At 46.4% G+C, this 24,217-nt stretch overlaps 1 protein-coding gene across 1 annotated transcript; it reads left to right on the top strand.

Moving 5' to 3' along the window:
• Nucleotides 1-2,276: 2,276 nt before the first annotated feature.
• TRMT61A (tRNA methyltransferase 61A) lies at nt 2,277-23,121 on the top strand. The gene is made up of 4 exons (XM_069734703.1): nt 2,277-2,386; nt 5,035-5,380; nt 13,670-13,936; nt 22,592-23,121. The coding sequence occupies exons 2-4, from the start codon at nt 5,050-5,052 to the stop codon at nt 22,903-22,905; spliced, it is 912 nt and encodes a 303-aa protein (XP_069590804.1). The 5' UTR covers nt 2,277-2,386; nt 5,035-5,049; the 3' UTR covers nt 22,906-23,121.
• Nucleotides 23,122-24,217: the final 1,096 nt, after the last annotated feature.

Below are 24,217 nucleotides of genomic sequence, written 5' to 3'. Positions count from 1 at the left end.
TGTGCTGTCCCTGCCTTTATTAGTGGGGGGCCTGCTGCATCCTGCTAGTGCATTTGTCAGGTTTTGGTATGGCTGTTTCCTTATGGTATGTTTTTCTCAATTTTTCTATGTTAGCTCTGAATGAGGCCTTAGGCTACTTTCACACTAGCATCGGCCCGTCGCAGTGCGTCGGGCCGACGTACTGACGCATCCTGTGATAGCGCCACACAACGGGGGCAGCGGATGCATTATTACAATGCATCCGCTGCCCCATTGTGAGTTGCGGGGAGGAGGGGGCGGAGTTCCAGCGGCGCATGCGCGGTCGGGAATGGTGGACACAACGCACCAAAAAACAGTACAAGCAACGTTTTTTGGCGCCGACGGTCCGACGCAACCGTCGCACGACGGTTGCGACGTGTCGCAATGCGTCGCTAATAAAAGCCTATGGAGAAAAAACGCATCCTGCAGACAACTTTGCAGCATTCGTTTTTTTTCTGCACAACGATGCATTGCGATGTGCATCGTACAACGATAGTGTGAAAGTAGCCTTACCCTGAAGCATTACTTACGAATTGCAAAAAGAAGGCCATCGCTACACAGCGCTCCACACGTCTTAATACTTAAACGGGAAAGTGGGCCAACATAATTAGACAACATCTGGCAATGTCGAGGAGGGGTTTGCCTAAGATTTCTGAATTTAAGGTCCCGCCTATGTAATTATACATATGAGCGAGGGACATGAAAGACATTGTTGTCTGTACAGACATTGGACCACTCAGAACTTGCAATCAATTGTCCAAAAAAACAGTTACTTTCCGTGTAACTGCATGAATTGTTCCAATATGCTTAAAGGGAACCTGTCATGAAAATAGCACCATTAACCTGCATATATGGGGTTAATCTGCAGGTTAATAGTGCTTTGAAGACATGTGGCCGCCGCACCGAAGGCCCTACTACCAGGAGGAAATGAGTTTTATTGCTCCCGGCAGCGTTGGGCTTTCAGCCATAGATCTGAGGCCGGTGCAGGCTGCGCCCGACACTGACTGACAGCCGGCTCTACAGTGTATCAGTGCTAAGTCGCCTGTCAGTCAGTGCACAGTGCTGTTACAGCTGCCGCTCACTCTGAGCGGTGACTAAAGTTAGGCCGCGGCTCTATGACTGAAAGCCCAAGGCTGCCGGGGGCAGTAAAGTTGATTTCTTTCTGGCAGCGGGGCTCTCAGTGCGGCTGCACCCCTTCAGAGCACTATCCATCTGCAGAGTAACCCCATAATAGTGCTCTCATTCTGCATCTCAAATTGTTCTAGGAGATATTGTAACTCAGACCCTTTGTATTATCCTGGCTGGCCGTTAGAAGCGTAATAGGTGCCAAGTGAGGGGACATGTCTGAGTAGGAATATGACCCGGTACCTAGGTGTCCATGGGATTCCAACACCCACAGTTCTGACTATGAAGTCTGCTGACCAGGTGCGCCTGATGAGTCCTTCTACATCCCCTTTATGTCTTCTTTATCATATTATCTATAGTCACTCGTTTATCGATAATTAGAATATTTTATTGACTCCTTTGACAAAAGATTATGTAAATGCCGGCCAAAAGAGTGTTCTGGGACAGACGGTGTTACAGGTTGGGTGGCTGGACTGGAGGGACAAGGTCATCACCCCTATTCTGGCAATCAGCGAGGCACTTGCGCCCAGGCGGCAGAATCTTACATATGGATTCCTCACCGAATGTGCTATCAGATTAGCTGTGGACCAATCAGCAGCGCATTTCGTGCACCGCAAGCGTCCATCGCCCAGGACAAGTCGGCATACGTAATTATGCAGTAAAATAAACTTTATACAAAAGTGGAGAATCCCTTTAAGGACTAAAGGCAATGTATAACAATACAAAACGGTCTTTTGGCCAACTGCTTCAAGTTTTCCTTTGCATCCATTTCTATATAATGGGCTCATTTATCAAGAATGTCTGCAAAAAAATAGGGCTTCTACGGGCAACAAAGTTGTTGCCCATAGCAACCAATCAGAGTTCACCTCAGCTTTCATTTTATACACAGTTCTGGTAAAATGGCGGCTATGCTGTGATTGGTTGCTAAGGGCAACAAAGGGACTTTTTTTTTTCCCTTCCATGATTTAAGACTGCCTCATAAAACTTTGAATAGTTGCCTGGCCAATCAGAATGCAGCTTTCATTTTTTTTTTAATCTGTGAGGCGTTAGAAGAAGCAATCTGGTTTCTAGAGCTTGTGTGGAGAGCGAGTCATGTGACACTGTTTACTTTCACAGTGGTCACTGACGTCATCAGCGAGCGACCCGGAAGCGGCGCCCACGTGTATGACAGGGAGACTGAGAAGCGACAGCTGCTCGGCTGATCGTCACCTGTGTCCATTGCACCGCGGTGTCGCCCGTACAGGTAATGATTGGGGTGTCGCTGCGGCTCAGGGCGCGGTTTCTCCCTCCTGGCAGTAGAATGCCTCCTCCTCCATCATGTGCTCACTGCTCCCGGGGATTTCCATGTCTCTTGTGACAATGCGCAGCTTCTGCTTTCCCCATTTACATGCAGTGGTTGTATAATGTAGGAGATCAGCGCCTGGAAATGCTTCCACATTCATTCCAATTCCTCATTTCTGATTTTTTTTCATCTTTTCTTTGTCTTCAGTGATTTTTTTTTTTGTTCCACATTCCTCAACGTGGCGCATGTGGTTCAAGAATTTTGTGCAATAATAAATTTAAAAAAATTTAAATTTTTTTTATCTCTCATTAACCTACTTTGTGACTTTAAAATAAACAAAAAATCTCACGTTCCAAAATTTGCATTGTGCTGAATGATTCTCCATGTCGGTACAATTACAGCAATGCAAGAATCAAAAGGACTCCAATAATTTTAGTTTGATTTGCCGCGTTCCGAGATCTACATCGTTTTAGAAATGTTCCTGCTGTGTGAGGCCTTGTTTTATTCATGCGGCAAGCTGTTGTTTTTATTGCTATCATTTTGTGCTTCCTACAACGTTTTGATGACTTATTGCATTTTTTAAGGAGGAGGTGTATAGCAGCTTTTTGGTGTATAACATGAGCTGCGTTATGTAGGGGCAGACACCCTGATTACAGGGATGTGTCACTTACTAGGCTGTGTTTTTGTTTCAATAAAATCAGTGTTTTATCAGCAGAGATTATCATTGCAGGACTAGCGGCCTCGTGCCTCCTGGTCCAACTCCACCGCTGATTAGCAGCTTTCTGTCCGTATACACTTTACACAGAAAGTGGCCATTTATCTCAACGATTTTGTAATTTATGTATTTTCCTGGTCTCTGATGCATCTAAAAAAAAAAAAAAAAAAGATATAAACAACAACATACATTTGCAAATTGCCAACATTTTGTGTATTTTGCTCCTTTGCGGTCCTCAGTGTCTCTATGGCTACAGACTACAAACAGAATAAGTGTAGTCTGAGTCTGCAGTCGTGTTTCTCCACTTTATTCTCCTTTTTATTACTAAACAGGTGGAGAAAAAATTATTACACATGCATGGGAATTTAGTTTAAAGGCCCCTTCACATTAAGCGACGCTGCAGCGATACCGACAACGATCCGGATCGCTGCAGCGTCGCTGTTTGGTCGCTGGAGAGCTGTCACACAGACCGCTCTCCAGCGACCAACAATGCCGGTAACCAGGGTAAACATCGGGTAACTAAGCGCAGGGCCGCGCTTAGTAACCCGATGTTTACCCTGGATACCATGCTAAAAGTTAAAAAAAACAAACACTAGATACTTACCTACAGCCGTCTGTCCTCCAGCGCTGCGCTCTGCTTCTCTGCTCTCCTCCTGTACTGTCTGTGAGCCGGAATGCAGAGCGGTGACGTCACCGCTCTGCTTTCCGGCTCACAGCCAGTACAGGAGGAGTGCAGAGCGCAGCGCTGGAGGACAGACAGCGGTAGGTAAGTATCTAGTGTTTGTTTGTTTTTTACTTTTAGCATGGTAACCAGGGTAAACATCGGGTTACTAAGCGCGGCCCTGCGCTTAGTTACCCGATGTTTACCCTGGTTACCAGTGAAGACATCGCTGGATCGGTGTCACACACGCCGATCCAGCGATGTCTCCAGGGAGTCCAGCGACGAAATAAAGTTCTGGACTTTATTCAGCGACCAACGATCTCCCAGCAGGGGCCTGATCGTTGGTCGCTGTCACACATAACGATTTCATTAACGATATCGTTGCTACGTCACAAATAGCAACGATATCGTTAACAATATCGTTATGTGTGAAGGTACCTTTAGTCTCTTGTGGAGACAGATTGGTCTGCATAGGCACTGTATACTCAAAACGGCAGGAGATCTTTAAACAGAACTTAAGATTGCTTTAAAACTTTTAAATTATATTTATTATAGGATTACAAATGGTTGCAGAAGTATATAACCCTTTTCAAAAACTGTCTTGGATGTGTCCTGTTGTGGCAAAGTTACAAACTTTGGAGCTATGGATGTGCCTCAGTAGGACACATCAGGGGAACTTCTGTTCTGTAGACCAAAAATGATGAAATACTTTGATTAATAGCGATGAGCAAATATACTCGTTACTCAAGATTTCTTGAGCATGCTCGGGTGTCCTTCGAGTATTTTTTAGTGCTCGGAGATTTAGTTTTTATTGCCGCAGCTGAATGATTTACATCTGTTAGCCAGCATAAGTACATGTGGGGCTTGCCTGGTTGCTGGGGAATCCCCACATGTACTTATGCTGGCTAACAGATGTAAATCATTCAGCTGAGGTGAGGAAAACTAAATCTCCGAGCACTAAAAAATACTCGGAGGACACCCGAGCGTGCTCGGGAAATCTCCAGTAACGAGTATATTCGCTCATCACTAATTATTAAGTATTTGCTCCACTGTATCTCTATCTATCTATCTATCTATCTATCTATCTATCTATCTATCTATCTATCTATCTATCTATCTATCTATCTATCTATCTATCTATCTATCTATCTATATATATATATATATATATATATATATATATATAATCTCTGTATAAATTTTTTTTTTTTTTATGTGTTTTTTTTTTTTTAGAGTTTGCTAATCAGCATGAGTTTTGTGGAGTACAGAGACTTGATTCAAGATGGTGATACAGCGATTGTGTTTTTGGGTCACGACTCCATGTTCCCTGTGACCATCCAACATGGAGGCCAGACGCAAACTAAATACGGAGTCATCAGACATTCCACCGACTTAATAGGGAAACGGTTCGGCTCCAAGGTGATTTGCAGCAAGGGAGGCTGGGTATACGTCCTGTATCCCACCCCGGAGTTATGGACCATAAACCTTCCTCACCGCACGCAGATCCTATACTCTACAGATATTTCTATGATCACTATGATGCTGGAGCTGAAGCCGGGGTCGGTGGTCTGCGAATCAGGTAACTTTATTTTCTCCTATGGGAACATCATTTCCTAACTAATGGGTTTCCTTAAGTGCCATTGAATTCAGTAGAGCAATGCCCACTAGTAGAAATAGGTGAATGGTCCAGCGGCCACATCGATATTCCACGGCCACCGGATGGCGCCCAGCGAACCTCCTGACTGCATCTCCGGCTCCTCCTTTGGAGCGATGTCATTGTTGCGGCAGGATGCATAAACGATACCGCGGCAGGCCAGCTAATCAAAAGAGGAGCCATGAATGTCGTCAGGTAGGAGGAGATTCACGCTGGGTACCCACTGATGTGACTGCTGGGTTACAGTCCTTTTTTTTTTCTTTTTTTTTTTTTTTTCCTGCACTAGTCCATATTCATCTTGATGCCAAGACCTACTTGTTTATGACAGCAGATAAATATCAGCTGTTGTAACCTGATATGCCATTAAAAAGGGGGTTTCATTTCAAATCAACCTGTTCAGTTGGTAGCAATTGCTTGACATGGTTATGTGATGTCATTAGGTGACACGTCATTCCCCTGTAATCTAAAACTGAGCTGATGGCGGGTGTCGGCAGCCAGGGACTGGAGGAAAAATGGAAAGGTGGGGTATAATACAAACCCGCCTATAGCCTGGTGGAAGAGCCGGGTGACTGTTTCACTTTGGTGCCCATTCATTCAAATAGGTCGCAATTTGGAGGGTTAGTGCCTGTCCTAGTGATGGGACGGTCTTTAGGTGAATGGAGAGGTGGCTGCGTCTTTGTCCATTCTTTGTGATTTGCTAATTTAAAGAGATTTAGGATTTTTTTTTTTTTTTTTTAGCATTACGATTCCTTTTAGCTACTTTTTTCCCCTCTATTTCTGGAGAACCCCTTTAAGTTACCAGCTGAAGTAGAATTGTGACAGTGACATGGGGGGGTAGGAGCTCACTGGCTTGCAGTAATCAGCTGATCCCCGGAGGCTTCATTTAGAAAAGTAATTATATAGATAGGATTACACCTTAGGTAAACTGTTGCCTCTTGTCTGGATTGGGTGCCCCGTGAAGGCTCAGATGATGTTCTCCTCTAGCATGCCCATCTTATACCCATGGCTAAGGCGGTAGCTCGCTGAGCCCACCCGGCTGATGATCTGCCCAATTAGTTTGGTTTTAGTTTACAAAGGTGTTATTCGGTGGACTCACATGCACCCGCCAAATTATTTTTTTTTATTTAATGCAGATCCTGAATGTCTTAAAGTAACGGGGGCTTCTGCACTTTAGTGCGCACTGCAGTCCCTTTGTTCTAGGCAGTTTTTGGAAGGCTGGACCCCTCATCCCCATAGATCAGACTTTGATTATGCGTTTTATTGTAAGGGGTTAAACGTCCTCGGCGTCATGGCTTCCTGAGGTTTTGACGTCCTGATTTGATATGTCCACAAGTCTTCCCCTGTCAACGCCATGTTGCTGCATATTTCATCTCGATAATGGTGTGCCCACTTGCAAACCCCTCCATAAGCCGCTGTTCAGGGAGCTTAGTCAGGACACGTGATGTGCGCTCGGCTCCAGGTCACAGATGGCAGCTCCACGGCGGAGGAACGTTGTATTCGGAGACTCGGCTCGTCTGCTTTTGTGCCTTCAGCTTCCAGGGTTAACCCCCTAGCTGCTGAGGCAGGGTGCGAATGCGGCGCGTGATGATCGGACACGTCATGCGTGTCTGCTTTACAGGCCCTTGTCTTGTGTGAGTGGGTAATGCGCTTTACGCTCAGTCATATTCTGCCATCAAACCCTTCTCACAGCTGTGGGTTTGCTACCATTGTATCTAGTCTAAATAGTGCCCAACATTGCAAGGGCTTAGTCAATTTAGTTTGCTACAAACAATGTCTTTGTCCTGGAAAATTAGAAATAATTGTAGCCAATCCTCAGCTGCGAGAATCATTCGATGCGCTGGTCCCGAGTATTTTTTTTTTTTCCTTTTTAAATTTACCATACGGTTCCCGGGATATGGGTCTTTTTTTTTTTTTTTTATTTAGGGCTAATTTTTATGGTCTTATAAAGGTGGCGTGGCTCACAGAAGCCTAAAGACCCACCCCAGAGGATCTGTGTCACGCCTCCTTGGCAAAAAACACGCGCATAATGAAAAGTCCCATATCTCTATACTCGTACGTCAGATTTATAGATAATTAAAAAAAAACTGGATAACTCAGGGGAACAGTGGCTGTGAGCAGGTCCTGCCACATTTACTCAGAAAAGGCAGCAGAGCGCCACACACTGCAGTGGCCGTTCTCATGTACTGCAGATCAGTTTTATTTTTCTAGAAGAGAAGGTTGAGCTGAGATGCAGTACCCCCAGTAATGGCTGATCAGTGTCTATTTGTCCTCTCCTGCTGATTGTCCTTATTTGCCTGCTGTATTCCTCCTGTACAGTTACTGTAATCTCTGGCAGAGTAATATGATTCACCGGCCACCAGGCTGAAATCTCTTGGGCTGCATTAGAGGACGCTTTCCTCGGTACACAGTGATTGTATGAATGTGGCGCCTCCTGTCACTCACATATTGTCCTCGGAACAAAAGACAAAGGGAACGTGATGGAGACTTGTACACAATGGAGACCCTCAAGACACTTTGCACAAATCGTGTGTGTATGTATATACCCATACCCACGTACGTATTTATAATAAATGTGTATAGGTATATGAGTGTATGACTATGTGCATGTATATAATACACATGTATGTGTGTACCTATACACATACATTCTAAATATCCATCTGTGTGTGTATACAGGGTGAGCCATTATATGGATTCACCTAAATAAAATGGGAATCATTGGTGATATCAACCACCTGTTTGTGGCCCATTAGTATATGGGAGGAGGAAAACTTTTCAAGATGGGTGGTGACCATGGTGGCCTTTTTGAAGTCGGCCATTTTGGATCCAAATTTATTTTTTCCAATGGGAAGAGGGTCATGTGACACATCAAACTTATTGAGAATTTCACAGGAAAACAATGGTGTGCTTGATTTTAATGTAACTTTATTCTTTTATGACTTAGTTACAAGTTTCTCTTTGCTTACAGCCATTGACATGTCTCAGAGGTTAACACGTGAGGAGCAGATAGAAATTGTGTTGATGTCTGGTGAATGCAGTACCCGGGTCATTGCAGCAGATTTCAATGCAAGACACTCTACGCAAGAAAACTGTCTATTCCCATTTGATTTAGGTGTATCCATATAAATAGGCCACCCAAAAAAGTTTGCCTCATCACTGAACATAATGTTCTATGTAAACTGAGGGTCCTGTTCCAATTTTTGTTTTGCCCATTCTGCAAAATCATCGTGCCGATCTGGGTCATCCTCATTGAGATGCTGCAGCAGCTGGTTTGTGCCACAAACAGGAAGTTGATATCACCAACCATTTCCATTTTATTTAGGTGTATCCATATAAATGGCCCACCCTGTATAAGCATGTACGTAGGTATTTATAATGTGTATGTACCATATACTCATACACATATTATGAATACCTATATGTGTATAATCTTGCCTTGTGCAGGCATGTACTACGGAGGACAGAGAATGAACTTCAATCCAATATTGCAGCCAGCATGCAGCCAGCGGGTAAGGAAAGGGTGAATCAAAAACCCCAAAACCCCGCCCCTATGGCTGAAGATTGTTCCCTCCAAATTCAGGTGATAGTGTCCCTTTAAGAAACAGCGCCTCTTAACCATGGGTTGTGTCTGGTATTGCAGCATTCACTTAACCCCTTAATGACAGCCAATACGTCTTTTAACTGACCTGAGATATAAGAGACTATCCTCCCCATACAGGTAACAATACAGCAGCTGTCGGCTGTACACTATAGCTGACAACTTGCGGCATCAGCCACGATCAGTGTTTGCGCCGTCCAAATCTGTTTAACCCCTTAGATGCTGCTGTAAATAGTGACTACACCATTATAAATGGTTAACAGAGTGTGTGGGCTTCCTCTTTATCCCAGTTGGTACCCTCAGATCATGATTTTGTGGTCCTGATGTTTGCCATGGCATTTCATGACCAAATAGCGGCCTTAGTCTGACAGCTGTAGTAATCTGTTCAGAAGTTAGAGGCATTTAGGTGGTAAAAATACACATTTTCACTTCTGTCATACCACTTTGCCTTAATTCCTGTAAAGCACCTGAAGGGTTAATAAACTACCTGACAGCAGTTTAAGTATAATGTGTCTCGAAAAAAGTCTCAATCACTGGGATTTGTTGAAGAGTTGCAGAGTTATTACCACATAAAGTGACACTGGTCAGATTTAAAAAAAATTGGCTCCGTCACTAAAGGTACCGTCACACTTAGCGACGCTGCAGCGATACCGACAACGATCCGGATCGCTGCAGCGTCGCTGTTTGGTCGCTGGAGAGCTGTCACACAGACCGCTCTCCAGCGACCAACGATGCCGGTAACCAGGGTAAACATCGGGTAACTAAGCGCAGGGCCGCGCTTAGTAACCCGATGTTTACCCTGGTTACCATCCTAAAAGTAAAAAAAAACAAACACTACATACTTACCTACAGCCGTCTGTCCTCCAGCGCTGTGCTCTGCTCTCCTCCTGTACTGTCTGTGTGAGCACAGCGGCCGGAAAGCAGAGCGGTGATGTCACCGCTCTGCTTTCCGGCTGACCGACGCTCACAGACAGTACAGGAGGAGAGCAGAGCACAGCGCTGGAGGACAGACGGCTGTAGGTAAGTATGTAGTGTTTGTTTTTTTACTTTTAGGATGGTAACCAGGGTAAACATCGGGTTACTAAGCGCGGCCCTGCGCTTAGTTACCCGATGTTTACCCTGGTTACCAGTGAAGACATCGCTGGATCGGTGTCACACACACCGATTCAGCGATGTCTTCGGGGAGTCCAGCGACCAAATAAAGTTCTGGACTTTCTTCCCCGACCAGCGATCTCCCAGCAGGGGCCTGATCGCTGCTGCCTGTCACACTGGACGATATCGCTAGCGAGGACGCTGCAACGTCACGGATCGCTAGCGATATCGTCTAGTGTGACGGTACCTTAAGGGGTTAGAGGGGCTGGACTGCGATTTTTGGATGCAGGTTATGTACCAGAGCTGCTGTGCTTCAGGAAAAAAGTGTCAGGTTCTTCTAATCTCGTACCACCTCCTCCTCTCCCCCCATGTCTGTGGCTCAGGTGTTGTATTTCCTGTCTCGAGAGAACAGGATTGAGATCGGGAATATAATCTGATTTTGTTTTTGCCTTTTTATTTTTGAGATGGATGCTGCGGCACGTAATGAATCCGTCCGCAGCCTCAGACGTCACGTCTCTCCCTTATAAACATGCAGGAAGACTATTTTCTCTGGAGATGCTGCGGATGGATTTGATTTGACGGAAACTGTATCATATTTAACCATTCAGATCCAAAACTGTGCGGCAGTCTGATGGAGGCGAGCCACTTCACCTTGAATTCCAGCACGAGGTTGTTAAGCTACTTTCACACTAGCATTTTTTGCAATACGTCGCAATGCGTCATTTATGGGAAAAAAACTCATCCTGCAAAGTTGTTTGCAGGATGCGTTTTTGCCCCATAGATTAACATTAGCAATGCATTGCGACTCATTGCCACACGTCGCAACCGTCGTGCGACGGTTGTGCCGTGTTGTGGTGGACCGCCGGGAGCAAAAAACGCTACATGTAACGTTTTTTGCTGCCGACGGACTGCTTTTTTCCGACCGCGCATGCGCGGCCGGAACTCCTCCCCCACCTCCCCGCACCTCACAATGGGGCAGCGGATGCGATGAAAATCTGCATCCGCTGCACCCGTTGTGCGGCGCAAACAACGCTAGCGTCGGTAGCCCGACGCTAGTGTGAAAGTAGCCTTACACTATAATACCAGTCATCACATACCTGGTAGTCTACCAATCCTGCAGTTTAAAGGGGTTGTCCTATTACAATATTTATAGTTTTTCCCACATACTATAGGTGATAAATGTATGATCACTGGGGTCCAGTTGCTGAGACCCTCACTGATCCCGAGAATAGGGCCAAAGTCCTTTGTTAATGGAGCGTTAGTGAGCATGTGCAACCACTATTCTAAACAGTGAATGGGGCAGTGGTCACACATCTAATATATAATTGCCTAGAATACTACTTCCTGCAATTTGTGCCAACTTCCGTGGCTTTGTCCGGAGCTAATGTGCGGAGCTAATGTGCGGAGCTAATGTCCGGAGATAAGTGACGTCAACAGTGTCCAGTGTCTGATTGGTTGCCGCCTGCTGCGAGCAACCAATCAGAAACGTGCCGTACTGTGACACACTCCGCCCGCCATTTTGGTGTGATTTTTGAATTTTTACCTCACAGCAAGTTTCTACTGCGTGGAGGCGGGCCCAGTGACGTTGCTCTTCAAGCTCCTGCCGAATTTCGTCAAAAAAATGATACCATTTACCAAAACTATATATATTTAGTTGTGAAGTGGTTCAGTGACATTTTCACACCAATTTTGAACTTTTGTTTGGTGTTTTCTCCATATACTGCCTATTATTTTTGTTCTTTCTTACTATTATTTATTAATTGTATTATTCTTACATTTGAATACATAAAGTATATATGGATTCTAGACTCCCGATTCTTTAGAATCGGGCTGCCATCTAGTCTACTATATAATTGTCTAAGGGGTACTTCTGTCTGTCCTTCTGTCTGTCACGGATATTCATTGGTCGTGGCCTCTATCATGGAAATCCAAGTCGCTGATTGGTCGCCGCAAAACAATCAGCGACGGGCACAGTCTGGAAGAAAATGGCCGCTCCATACTCCCCGCACTCAGTGGCCGGCGCCCGCTCCATACTCCCCGCAGTCAGTGGCCGGCGCCCGCTCCATACTCCCCGCAGTGTCCCCGGCGCCCGCTCCATACTCCCCCACTCCATACTCCCCGCAGTCACTGTCCCCGGCGCTCCGCTCCATGCTCCCTGCAGTCACTCTCCCCGGCGCCCGCTCCATACTCCCCTCCAGTCACTGCTAACACAGGGTTAATGCCGGCGGTAACTGACTGCGTTATGCCGCGGGTAACGCACTCAGTTACTGCCGCTATTAACCCTGTGTGTCCCCCAACCTTTTACTGTTGATGCTGCCTATGCGGCATCAATAGTAAAAAAAAAAAGTGATGTTAAAAAAACAAAAACCCTGCTATACTCACCCTCCGTTGTCCGCTGAGGCGCTCGCGCCTGCCGCCATCTTCCTTTCCCAGCGATGCTTTGCGAAATTACCCAGAAGACCTAGCGGTCTCGCGAGACCGCTAAGTCCTCTAGGTAATTTCACAAAGCATCCTGGGAACGGAAGATGGCGGCAGCCGCGTGCCCATCAGCACAGCGCCGTTGGATCCCAGGAGGCGGAGAGACAGGACGCTGAGAAGCAGCGACCAGAATGGTGAGTATGTTAAACTACAAGGGGCCCTCGGATCGTTAGGTGAGTATGTGTATTTTTTAACCTGTGACATATGTGGCTGGGCAATATTCTATGTGGCTGGGCAATATACTACGTGGCTCTGTGCTGTATACTACATCACTGGGCAATATACTACGTGGCTCTGTGCTGTATACTACGTCGCTGGGCAATGTACTACTGTGGCTGGGCAATGTACTACTGTGGCCTTCTCAGTATTATAGGCTGGATGTGAGCACTGTGTGTCCTTCTCAGTAATATAGGCTGGATGTGAGCACTGTTTGTCCTTCTCAGTATTATAGGATGGATGTGAGTGAGCACTGTGTGTCCTTCTCAGTATTATAGGATGGATGTGAGTGAGCACTGTGGTGTGTCCTTCTCGACAATATAGGCTGGATCGGAGCACTGTGTGTGTGTGTGTGTGTGTGTGTGTCATTTTCAGTAATATAGGCTGGATGGGACTACTGTGTGTGTGTCCTTCTCAGTAATATAGGCTGGATGAGAGCTCTGGGTGTAAGCTGCACATATTCCTCCATGTGCTTTCCTCTTTTTCCACAGCCTGTTTTCTCTGCCTTACCTGAGATTGGATGGTGTTCCCCACTTCTCCACAGCCAAATGTGTACAACCCTCTTACCTGCTGCTACCTCTAACACTGAGAGAATAAGTTGAGAGCAGAGCGGTTGGATTTGAATCCTTTTTTGTAGACACTGATGGCTGGTTTTTAGCATATGCGTTTAATGGGAATGTTTCTATTCATTGCCAGCACACACAGATCTGAGAAAAGACACATATACAATATTATACCATTTCTTTACAGATTGGGTCTCCCGTACTGTCACTCATATTTCTTTGCTTTTTTGGTTACTGGAGTTCCCATATACCCCGTTTTTTCTTTAGGTACAGGCAGTGGTTCTCTTTCTCATGCCATCATCCGCACTGTGGCCCCCACCGGACACCTTTACACGGTGGAGTTCCACCAGCAGAGAGCGGAGAAAGCTATGGAGGAATTCTGCCAACATAAAGTGGATCATCTGGTCACTGTGAAGAACCAGGACGTATGCAAGAATGGATTTGGGGTGTCTCGCATCGCAGATGCCGTCTTTTTGGACATCCCATCTCCCTGGGAGGCTATTGGTCATGCCAAGGATGCTTTGAAGATTGAAGGTAAGTCTTACCATATTATTCTACCAGATTTCTTTCTCAGACCCCCGGCGATCAGTTGCCAGAGCTTCATAGGCCAATCAGGCCATTTAGGTAGCCGAAGCCGCTCTTAAATGGGACTTTCTTTTCTGGCTTTTATAGGGGCATAATGAAACAAAAAAAGCAATGCTTTTATGGATCCATTATTTTGCCTCCAGAGGTCCAGCATTGCCCTTCTGACCATCTCTACTGACCAAAGGTGATGTCATAATTACCAATCAACGGAATCTGCAATAACCTCAGCGGTCAGGTGACATCATCACTTCTGGCCGCAGCGGCGCGAGGCGGCGGCCTCCCAGGGCAGCGGCGCGAGGCGGCGGCCTCCCAGGGCAGCGGCGCGAGGCGGCGGCCTCCCAGGGCAGCGGCGCGAGGCGGCGGCCTCCCAGGGCAGCGGCGCGAGGCGGCTCCGATCACTGCTATTTATCCACCTCACTGTTCACTTCCACTGTCAATCTCTCACAGCAACATTTAAGTGGTGTGATAATTCCTGGGATTTGTAGTACCACAGCAGCACGGATATCCTATGGTCTCCTGGTGGTGAGATGCTTCGGCAGATGGAGGTGAAGCAAAACACGGCTCCTCAATAAGCCGCACGGCCAGTGGAGGCACATCGCTGCTAATGATCATTGCACTTGGGCTCTTATATGACCCCCAGCAAATGGAGAGAGGATAATGGAGTCCATGGTTCTGTAATAAACTTCCTGGCAGATTTCTCTTCTGCCTCCTGGTAATTGCACCCTGCAGCGTTTGAAGGGTTTATTAATAGGCCGGTGCTTATGGAGCCGCCTCACCTTGTGCATGTCCTCGCGAGCTTCCTCCTTGTATAATGAGAAGATGCAGTGTTTTCGAATATACCGTAATTACTGTATCTTTCTCACTTTTTTCTCAAGATCTCTGCTTGCTGTCACGGTCTTGGATCATTACACAGAACTCGGGTAATTGCAGGACAGAGCACTGACATGTAGATCTCTTACCGCCAGGCACAGCTTTCATTCCTACGATACAGGTTTCTATTCAGTGATGGCAATCGGAGATCTTGATAGCTGCAAGGATTTATTACAGAAAATATATTGAAAAATGTGTACCTTTTTTATTCCTTTAACTTCTGGGGTTCCAACAATGGCTTTTATTTCCATCTTGTGACTTGATGACATTATTGTGGCCACTTTAATTCCTTCCCTAATCAGCGTCACATAATTTTATGATCAGAGGGGGTCCAATTTTTAGAAGGAAGGGGCTGCATAGCACTTTTACCTAGACAGCAGTGCCCAGGGCCGCCAAAATTGCTCTGCAGCCCCTTTATTTAAGATTCGCCTCCCCCTCTGATAAGAAGCGATGGCACATTGCTGGATTATGCCATTTTTAATAAGATGATCATACCCCTTTAATTCTTGTGACCGCCTCAAGAGACATAGAAATGCTTGCTCAAACTGTTGTGCACAGTACTGATCCTGTGCTAAAGCAGTATTCTACTCCAGAGCTGCATTCACAATTCTGCTATTGGCCATCAGAAACAATCATCGAGCTTCAAACATCACTTAGCATTTTTGCTGTGTTTTTAATTTCATGCCCATTTACCCGGGTTGATAATGAAAATCACCAGAGGAATTTGTGCACAGGCAGGAAAGCTGAACGATTACAGCTCTGAAGGCTGAAAATTTACAAATATGGATGAGGGCTGTTTTCAGGCACCCAGAGATTGCTGCTGTAAAGGGAATTCAGCTTTGAATTAGCTCTGCATTCACTTCATTCTTGGGATTAAGGAAGTGGTGGCATTTCCTAGCGATATGCAATGGCTTCTTAAGATGGGAGTACCCCTTTAAAGGACCCGGTGGTCTTTTATTTACCGCTTTATCACATATTAATCTATGTTGATTGAGAGTGATCAAATATATTCCACTAATGGATTCCATCTGCCGGGCTGGAAATGGGAAACCAGATTATGCTGCAGGGATTTGGGGCATTTCTGGGAGCTTCAGATATGGTTATTGTCTTAATTACGGGCAGTGTCTGCTGTGTACGACAGGCCGGGGTCTCGCACATTTGGGTTTCCATGATATATCAGCATCTCCTCTTTCTCTGCTCGTTTTCCGCCATGTTCCTCGCTCAGACATCCTGCAGATTTGCTTTCCCTGGCAGCTCCTGCTTTACCTCAACCAGGTATCTTAGGATGAGCAGGGCCAGAGGTAGCACCCACTTAGGGTAGGGCAGCATTAAGTGGGATATTCACAATTATTATTATTATTTTTTTTTTTTTTTTTAATGTCAAGTTTGGCCTTATCTAAATGTTACTCGTCCGCACCCTTCAGGGAAAATCTGCTGTGTAAGTTACGGTGCACCCCGGATTTCACACCTGCAATTTATGCTGTGGAGTTTGCACTTTTTTCTGCTGCTTTTGCCTCAGATTTTGCCACTTTGGACCCTCGTCCTGCGTGGACAGACCTTAAAGCAAGTGGCAGACAATCCCCCGGGAGCGCTGGCATGCAGACCAACTTGCTCTGTTCCCCCGCCATCAGCAGAGGACGTGGCATGTCAGGGGTTACCTTGCTTTCATTGTTTCTCTTGTGATTTTTGCATCTTTTCTATGATTGAGTCACGGCTGTGTAGTTGTAATGGCAGCCCCCACCAGTCGCCTACACGCCGGGAGCAGCTGGTCAGCCCAGAAAACATGGCTGGGTGTAATGCTGGATGAGTTTGTGGTCTGCGAATTGGGGTGGGTGCAAAAGCTGAATCTAAAGCTTGTTCTGCAGGGTCCCGATAATAGACCCTGGTATAATGTGCTCACCTGATATAAGGCTCAGAGCCGTCCTGGGCAGACGCCATCGTACGTGCTGCGGATTGGCGCCTGGCTGCGGTTCCCCACGCGCTGCGGAGGGGCGCCCGGCTGCGGTTCCCCACGCGCTGCGGAGGGGCGCCCGGCTGCGGTTCCCCATGCGCTGCGGAAGGGCACCCGGCTGCGGTTCCCCATGCGCTGCGGAAGGGCGCCCGGCTGCGGTTCCCCATGCGCTGCGGAGGGGCGCCCGGCTGCGGTTCCCCATGCGCTGCGGAGGGGCGCCCGGCTGCGGTTCCCCATGCGCTGCGGAGGGGCGCCCGGCTGCGGCTCCCCATGCGCTGCGGAGGGGCGCCCGACTGCGGTTCCCCATGCGCTGCGGAGGGGCGCCCGGCTGCGGTTCCCCATGCCCTGCCACTGGACTGGTTTTACCAGTCAAGATGGAGGTCACAATTTTCTGATCAGTCGCCTGTAAACCGTGAAGTGATTTTTTTTTTTTTTTTTTTTTTTTTTTTTTGCAGGGCAGCGGATTAAGCGTTTTAGTGGGATAAGTGATCTGTTCACAGCAGGCGGGATCATCACGTCACCGGCATATGCTGCGCTGCGTCGTCTTCTTATCCTTTGAACCCATTGCTCCAAATCATTGCTGCAGATACGATTCATTTATCGTCTTCTCTGAGCTGATGAGATTCTTCTTCAGTCTAAAATTGTTAATTTACCCACCTGCCCTACTCTATCTTCATTGATTTGATTGCTCCATGGAGGGAATTTAAAGGGACTGGCTCACAAGAAGATCCCCTTTAAGGGTAAGCCTGCGCATTAATAGGCTAATCTGCGCTTCCTTCCCTCTGAGCTTTTATCACTGGGAGAAGCAGACGCTCAATATACATTACATGCTGGCCATTCAGAGCTTACGGAGCAGTCCTCCATTTTGGCATATAGAAGGTGGGTCCTGAGTGGGGTGCCGATGCTTTGTCCACATCCGTTAATAGCGCATGGACAGGAATAGTTCTGCAGATGAAAAGTCCAATATTTTTATTTTAGTTTTACAAATTGCTTACAATTGTATAAAATGAGTACTACTCTCTATGCCAGTGCTGCCCTGATGCCCCACTGCTCTCAGTTCACCCATCTCTAGTGATGCTGTGTGACCACTGCAGCCAATCACTTTTCAAGGAGGTGAGCTTATTGGTGCCTTTGCTGGCCAAGTTGATGAGCACATTGATGCCATCATGGGCAGTGGTGAGCTCATTAGCGCCAACAGCGGCTCTGTCATTGGCCAACGAGGTGAGCTCACTAGCGCCATCACTGGACAAGCGGGCGAGCCTACTGGAGTGCCATCTCAGGCTGAGCGAGAAGCACATTGGGATGCCGTTGCGGGCGAGCTCATTGTCGCCATTGCTGGGCAAGGTGAGGAGATTATTGGCGCCGACAGAGCGAGTTCATTTCTGCTGACTCTGTCCGAGCGGGTGAACTCATTGACATGTTGTTGCTGGTCGAGCTCATTGGCGTGCCATCGCTGGCCGAGGGGGCGAGCTCATTGGCGTGCCATCGCTGGCCGAGGGGGCGAGCTCATTGGCGTGCCATTGCTGGCCGAGGGGGCGAGCTCATTGGCGTGCCATCACTGGCTGAGGGGGGTGAGCTCATCGGCGTGCCATCGCTGGCCGAGGGGGGTGAGCTCATTGGCGTGCCATCGCTGGCTGAGGGGGGCGAGCTTATTGGCGTGCCATCGCTGGCCGAGGGGGCGAGCTCATTGGTGTCAACTCTTTACATCTACAATCAGTAATTGGCTTCCTAGGTCACATGTATAAATGCCTTCCCTGGTTTACAGTGGCTGGAGGAGAGCATCAGCGCAGAATGGGCGATGCGATCCTATAAAATCAGGGTGACCCTGACACGGCTGCTGACTTCTTTGAGGAGGAAAAAGAGTTCAGGGGCTGACATCATCATCATCATCATCATCAAGTGACCGGGTACAAAGAACCCTGTGCTCGCTCTCTTAATATCCCCAGCAAAGCTGCTACTGAAGCTGCTTTTCCACATCGGAGTCCTGTGCTCGTTGCAGTCACCATCATCTTCTGCTGCAGAATGAGCCAAATTAATTCCTTGTTAATCTTGTTAATTAGCTGTGTTTTGAATGGCAAAAAAAAAAAACTGGCGTGCGCTCCTTATGTCAGCAAGTGCCTGAGACGTTCCTGGCCTCCCGTATCCTGGTGAGATCATAGTCCAGAGATGGAATTTATAACGCTGCATTTGTCACATCTGCACATCTGCTTTCCATAGATTGGATATTCCCACCGAGAGCCCCATCCGTGTGTTCCTACAGATCAGCATCTGAATCCTAAAAAGAAATCTGTATAGTATTGGCTGACTTAGGGTGGTTTCACACTTGCGTTTTTGTCTGCAGCGTTTTTGCACAAAAAACGCATGCGTTTTTTTCCCCTATATTTAACATTGAAAGCGCATGCGTTTTTTGTTGTACGCGTTTGGTCGCGTTTTGAAACGCATGCGTTTTTTTGCTGCATGCGTTTTTTCAGAAATGCAACTTGTAGTATTTTTGAGAGGCGTTTTTTTGACACATAAAAACGCATGCGTTTTCATGCGTTTTTTTGTGTCAAAAAAATGCATTGGAGTCAATGGAAACGCATGCGTTTTTAAGCACATGCGTTTGTTTGCTTTAAAAACGCATGCGTTTTTATTTTAAAAAAAAAAACCAGAAAACACACTGATATGCCACCCCCCATCATAAAGGTGATAAAGGGATCCTAACCCTAACCCTAAAGGGATCCTAACCCTACCCCTAAAGGGATCCTAACCCTAACCCTACCCCTAAAAGGATCCTAACCCTACCCCTAACCCTAAAGGGACCCTACCCCTAACCCTACCCCTAACCCTAAAGGGATCCTACCCCTAACCCTACCCCTAACCCTAACTATTTCTGTTTATAGTGGGTTTTTTACTTTATTTTGATGATTGGCAGCTGTCACACATTTCTCAGCATGCGTTTAAAAAACGCAAACGCATGAAAAAACGCGTGAAAATGCTGCGTTTTTTTCACCACATGCAAAAACGCATGCGTCAAAAAAACGCAGCGTTTGCACGCGTTTACATGCGTTTTTTCACCATGCGTTTTTTTTTTTAAAACGCATGCATTTTGAAACGCAAGTGTGAAACCAGCCTAAGAGAGCTGCCACACAGACCGCTCTCCAGCGACCAACGATGCCGGTAACCAGGGTAAACATCGGGTTACTTTTACCATGCTAAAAGTAAAAAAAAACCAAACGCTTCATACTTACCTTCCGCTGTCTGTCCCTCGGCGCTCTGCTTCTCTGCCCTGTGTAAGCCCAGCGGCCGGAAAGCAGAGCGGTGACGTCACCGCTGTGCTTTCCGGCCGCTGTGCTCACAGTGAGTGCAGGAAAGCACAGCGCCGAGGGACAGACAGCGGTAGGTAAGTATGAAGCGTTTGTTTTTTTTACTTTTAGGATGGTAACCAGGGTAAACATCGGGTTACTAAGCGCGGCCCTGCGCTTAGTAACCCGATGTTTACCCTGGTTACCAGCGATGTCAGCGGGAGATCCAGCGACGAAATAAAGTTCTGGACTTTCCTCAGCGACCAACGATCTCCCAGCAGGGGCCTGATCATTGGTCGCTGTCACACAGAACGATTTCCTTAACGATATCGTTGCTACGTCACAAACAGCATTGGGACATGCGGGCTATTTCAACTAGATTAGTAACTTATTTAACCTGCACATAGGCGCCAGTGGTTCGCCTGAACAGCATTCACAACCCCCCCCCCCCCCTCCTGATTCTCATTGCTCCTCTGCACTGGTACCAGTACTGCATACTTATCTACAGGGTTCCTCTTTAGGTGGGGGGTGATGGGTGACCACTGGAGCCAATCAGCAGTCGTGTTCTGTCTGACTTTAAAGAAGTGGTTTCTTTGCTTTCAGATAGAATGTGACCACTGTGGACAATCAATTGTTGACTGGCTGCAGTGGTCTCCTGTTTTTTTTTTTTTTTTAATTTTTTTTTATTTTCCCTTCACTGAGATCGATGACACTTGGTACTTTTAAAATTCTATGTAGGAGGGAGACTCTTGAGGCAGAAACAGACGGAAATACTCCAAGGGCTAGGTTGCTGGTGACAGACACTGAGGGGACGGACCTATGGCGATGGGCTTTGAGGGGGTTGGGCCTATGGTGACGGGCATCGAGGGGTCGGGCCTATGGTGTCGGGCTTTGAGGGGTCGGGCCTATGGTGTCGGGCTTTGAAGGGTTTGGCCGATGGTGACGGGTGCCCAGGGGCTGATGGTGATGGGCGCTGAGCCCGGGCCTGATGTTTATGGCAGTGCACAGATGTGACTGGTACTACAAGGAGCAGGGAGATGTGAATATTTTGTCAAGATTCCCTGCCCGGTAGACCTGACTGCTCTTTTGGGACTATCTGCCTGTAAAGACATATGTGCCATCTATCTCATGTTGGCAGTACATCGCTCCATGTGAACGGGCTGAGCTGCTAATAATATGCACTGTACATTGTTGCCGGTCACAGTTCCCCTCAGTTTTCCTCTCCAGAAACTCTTCTGATCGGGTTAATTTTCTCTCTATTTTTGTACCTGATCTGGGTCGCAGCACTTATACAAGGTCTTGATGTGTTTTTCGGCAGCAGAGCAAAGCTGTGATGTTTCAAACAGTAATTTCTTTGATTAATTCGGCTACAAATCTGAGGATTAAACTTTGATCAGAAGCTGCCGCTAACCAATATGTACTTGTTCGAGCCTTTGGCTGCCCTTTTATAAAATCGCTCGAAGCCAATCCAATCGTGTTCAAAGGAGGAAAACAGGAAGTGGCGCCTCCTAGACATCGGGCAATGCTTGTGAAACCTATTACATAATTATTATTTTTTTTTTTTTTTTTTTATAAAGAAAATAGGCGAAAATGAAGGCAGAGCTGATTTCTGGCCTCCTTTATTATTCACTGGATGTCTGCAGATGAAGAATAGTTATTAGGTGCCTCCATAAATGAAGACTGAAGCCATGCGTAGAATTACAATGCTCTGTAAGCTCCGCGCGGCTTTTCCCGATCGGCTCGGCTGCTCAGTTATTCCTTTCTTGGGTTTGTTTTGTATAGGATTCTAATTATCTTCTAGCAATAGATGTCGGAGCTGCAGATTTACGGCGGCGCTGCCCGAGAAAAGTAATCAAGCCGCTCTCGCGTCGGTATATTTACAGGACGTGCTGCGACAAAGCCGAGCATGTGATGATGGCATTGTTTAAAGGAAGAGTTCTCACAAATGCCGGCCTCATCTTTGCCGTTACAGTTGGGTTTCTACATTGTAACCGCCAGTGCTTATACCAATTTTCACATGTCTGAAAAATATTACCCATGGCTTTACTCGCCCTCCCCAGGTCCGGCACTGGGTCTCCGCCGACGCTCTCGGTGTCTGTTATTGCTGAAGTCACTGCAGTCAATCACTGAGCTCAACGGCTCTGCCTGAGTAGGCGGTATGACCGTTTACCAGATCATTGTATGTTTTTACACATCGGACTACTCCTGATGCAACAATCCCAAATATGTTAATTACTTTTGGACAGCGAAAAGTAGGGAGGGAGCGAGGGTGGATTCAAACTTTCATTTTTTAACTTTTGGCTTTTTTTTTTTTTTTTTTTTTTTCTTTGTGTCTCCCCTCCCCAGGGGACTTGTACATGCCAACGTTTGATCACTTGTACTATATATTGCAGTCCTTCAATATTCTACCAAGGAACGGACTCTTCTAAGGAAAACGCAGGAGTGGTAGGACTAATGCATTGCAGAATAAAGACTCCCCCATCCTTTTTTGTGTTGCAGGTGGCAGAATCTGTTCCTTTTCTCCCTGCATTGAGCAAGTTCAGCGAACGTGTCTGGCTCTGGAAGAACACGGCTTTACAGAGATCAACACTCTGGAAATTCTCCTCCGGGTGTACGATGTACGGACGGTCAGTCTGCAAATCCCAGATTTCGGAAAAGCCGTAGAAGAAAAAGGAATGTCTGGGAACAGCGACGCATCCAAGCAAGGGTCCTCGTCCCAGCAGGGCAATGCATTGTTCAAAAGTGGTGTTTCTCCGAGGGAAACCGTGGGTCACACCGGGTACCTGACCTTTGCCACCAAGGGTTTATTTTAAGCATTCTTGTAGGAAAAAACTCAGTATGTTCTGTCCTTGTCATTATAAAATGCTGTATATAGACTGACTGATGGAAAAATGCAACTGTAAACAGCACTTGGACGCACTGGGCACTCGCCTCCTCTTCCAGGGACCATCCTCACACAATATGCTTCTTTTTTCTTTTTTTCTTTTTCTGTGTGTGAATAATAAACTCATTTTTTTGGGTTATTTTTATTATCCTTGTTATAGAACCATAATTAACGAGAAACATGGAATCTCTTTATGTGGTGTAGATACCGCTTTTCTCCTTAATTCAGCAATGTTTTTCTTTTGTTTCTACGCCTCTGTATTCCCAAGATATGGCCTCTTCTTCTGTTTATATATTTCTAGTCTTGTTAGCCAAAGGGGTGTGGTGCACAAGAAGACACCCACAGAATAGTTGAGGGAAGAAGGGGTGCATATCAAAGGAACGAAAAGGCCCGGGAAAAAAATTACATATTTATGACAAGTGACAGGTTCTCTTTAACACTAACTACTAGTAGTGAGGATTATGGCAATGGAGAGGCACGGGAACAAAAGGAAAATTACATTTTTGGCAAGTGACAGGTTTTCTTTAACTCCATTAGGGCTTGTTCATATATTGCGTTTTTGCGAGGGGAAAAAAACCCACAGTGTTTTACAGTACCAGTGAAGTGAATGAGATTTCTAAAATCATATTTTTTTTTCTTACAGATACGATCCTTCAAAGCATTTTTTCACATTTGCAGTGTGTCAAGTGTTTCCGTGTTTTTCACCCATTTTCCTATATTACGCAGCAACAGTATACTTTGTGCACAAAGCCTTAGGATGCAAAACCTGAAAAATCCAATAAGGCTACAAATGCAAATCCTAAGATACTAGCCGGTCTGTCAAGGACTAATTTATGTTAGGTTATCCTCGAAGGTGGCCATGTACAGTACAGACCAAAAGATTGGACACACCTTCTCTAAAGATTTTTCTGTATTTTCATGACTATAAAAATTGTACATTCACACTGAAGGCATCAAAACTATGAATTAACACATGTGGAATTATATACTTAACAAAAAAGTGTGAAACAACTGAAATTATGTCTTATTTTCTAGGTTCTTCAAAGTAGCCACCTTTTGCTTTGATGACTGCTTTGCACACTCTTAGCATTCTCTTGATGAGCTTCAAGAGGTAGTCACCGGGAATGGTTTTCACTTCAAAGGTGTGCCCTGTCAGGTTTAATAAGTGGGATTTCTTGCCTTATAAACGGGGTTGGGACCATTAGTTGTGTTGTGCAGAAGTCTGGTGGACACGCAGCTGA

The sequence above is a fragment of the Ranitomeya imitator genome, chromosome 1 (assembly GCF_032444005.1).
Source record: "Ranitomeya imitator isolate aRanImi1 chromosome 1, aRanImi1.pri, whole genome shotgun sequence".
Taxonomy (NCBI): domain Eukaryota; kingdom Metazoa; phylum Chordata; class Amphibia; order Anura; family Dendrobatidae; genus Ranitomeya; species Ranitomeya imitator.
Note: the sequence above shows the minus strand (reverse complement) of the source record. Positions and strands in the feature narration are given on the sequence as shown.

What these genes read in the sequence shown, in the direction of transcription:
- TRMT61A (XM_069734703.1), top strand. Translation starts at nt 5,050, where the DNA reads ATGAGTTTTGTGGAGTACAGAGACTTGATTCAAGATGGTGATACAGCG. An exon ending in GTCGGTGGTCTGCGAATCAG is followed by an intron (nt 5,381 to 13,669) that starts GTAACTTTATTT and finishes TTTTTTCTTTAG; the next exon opens with GTACAGGCAGTGGTTCTCTT. An exon ending in GGATGCTTTGAAGATTGAAG is followed by an intron (nt 13,937 to 22,591) that starts GTAAGTCTTACC and finishes TTTGTGTTGCAG; the next exon opens with GTGGCAGAATCTGTTCCTTT.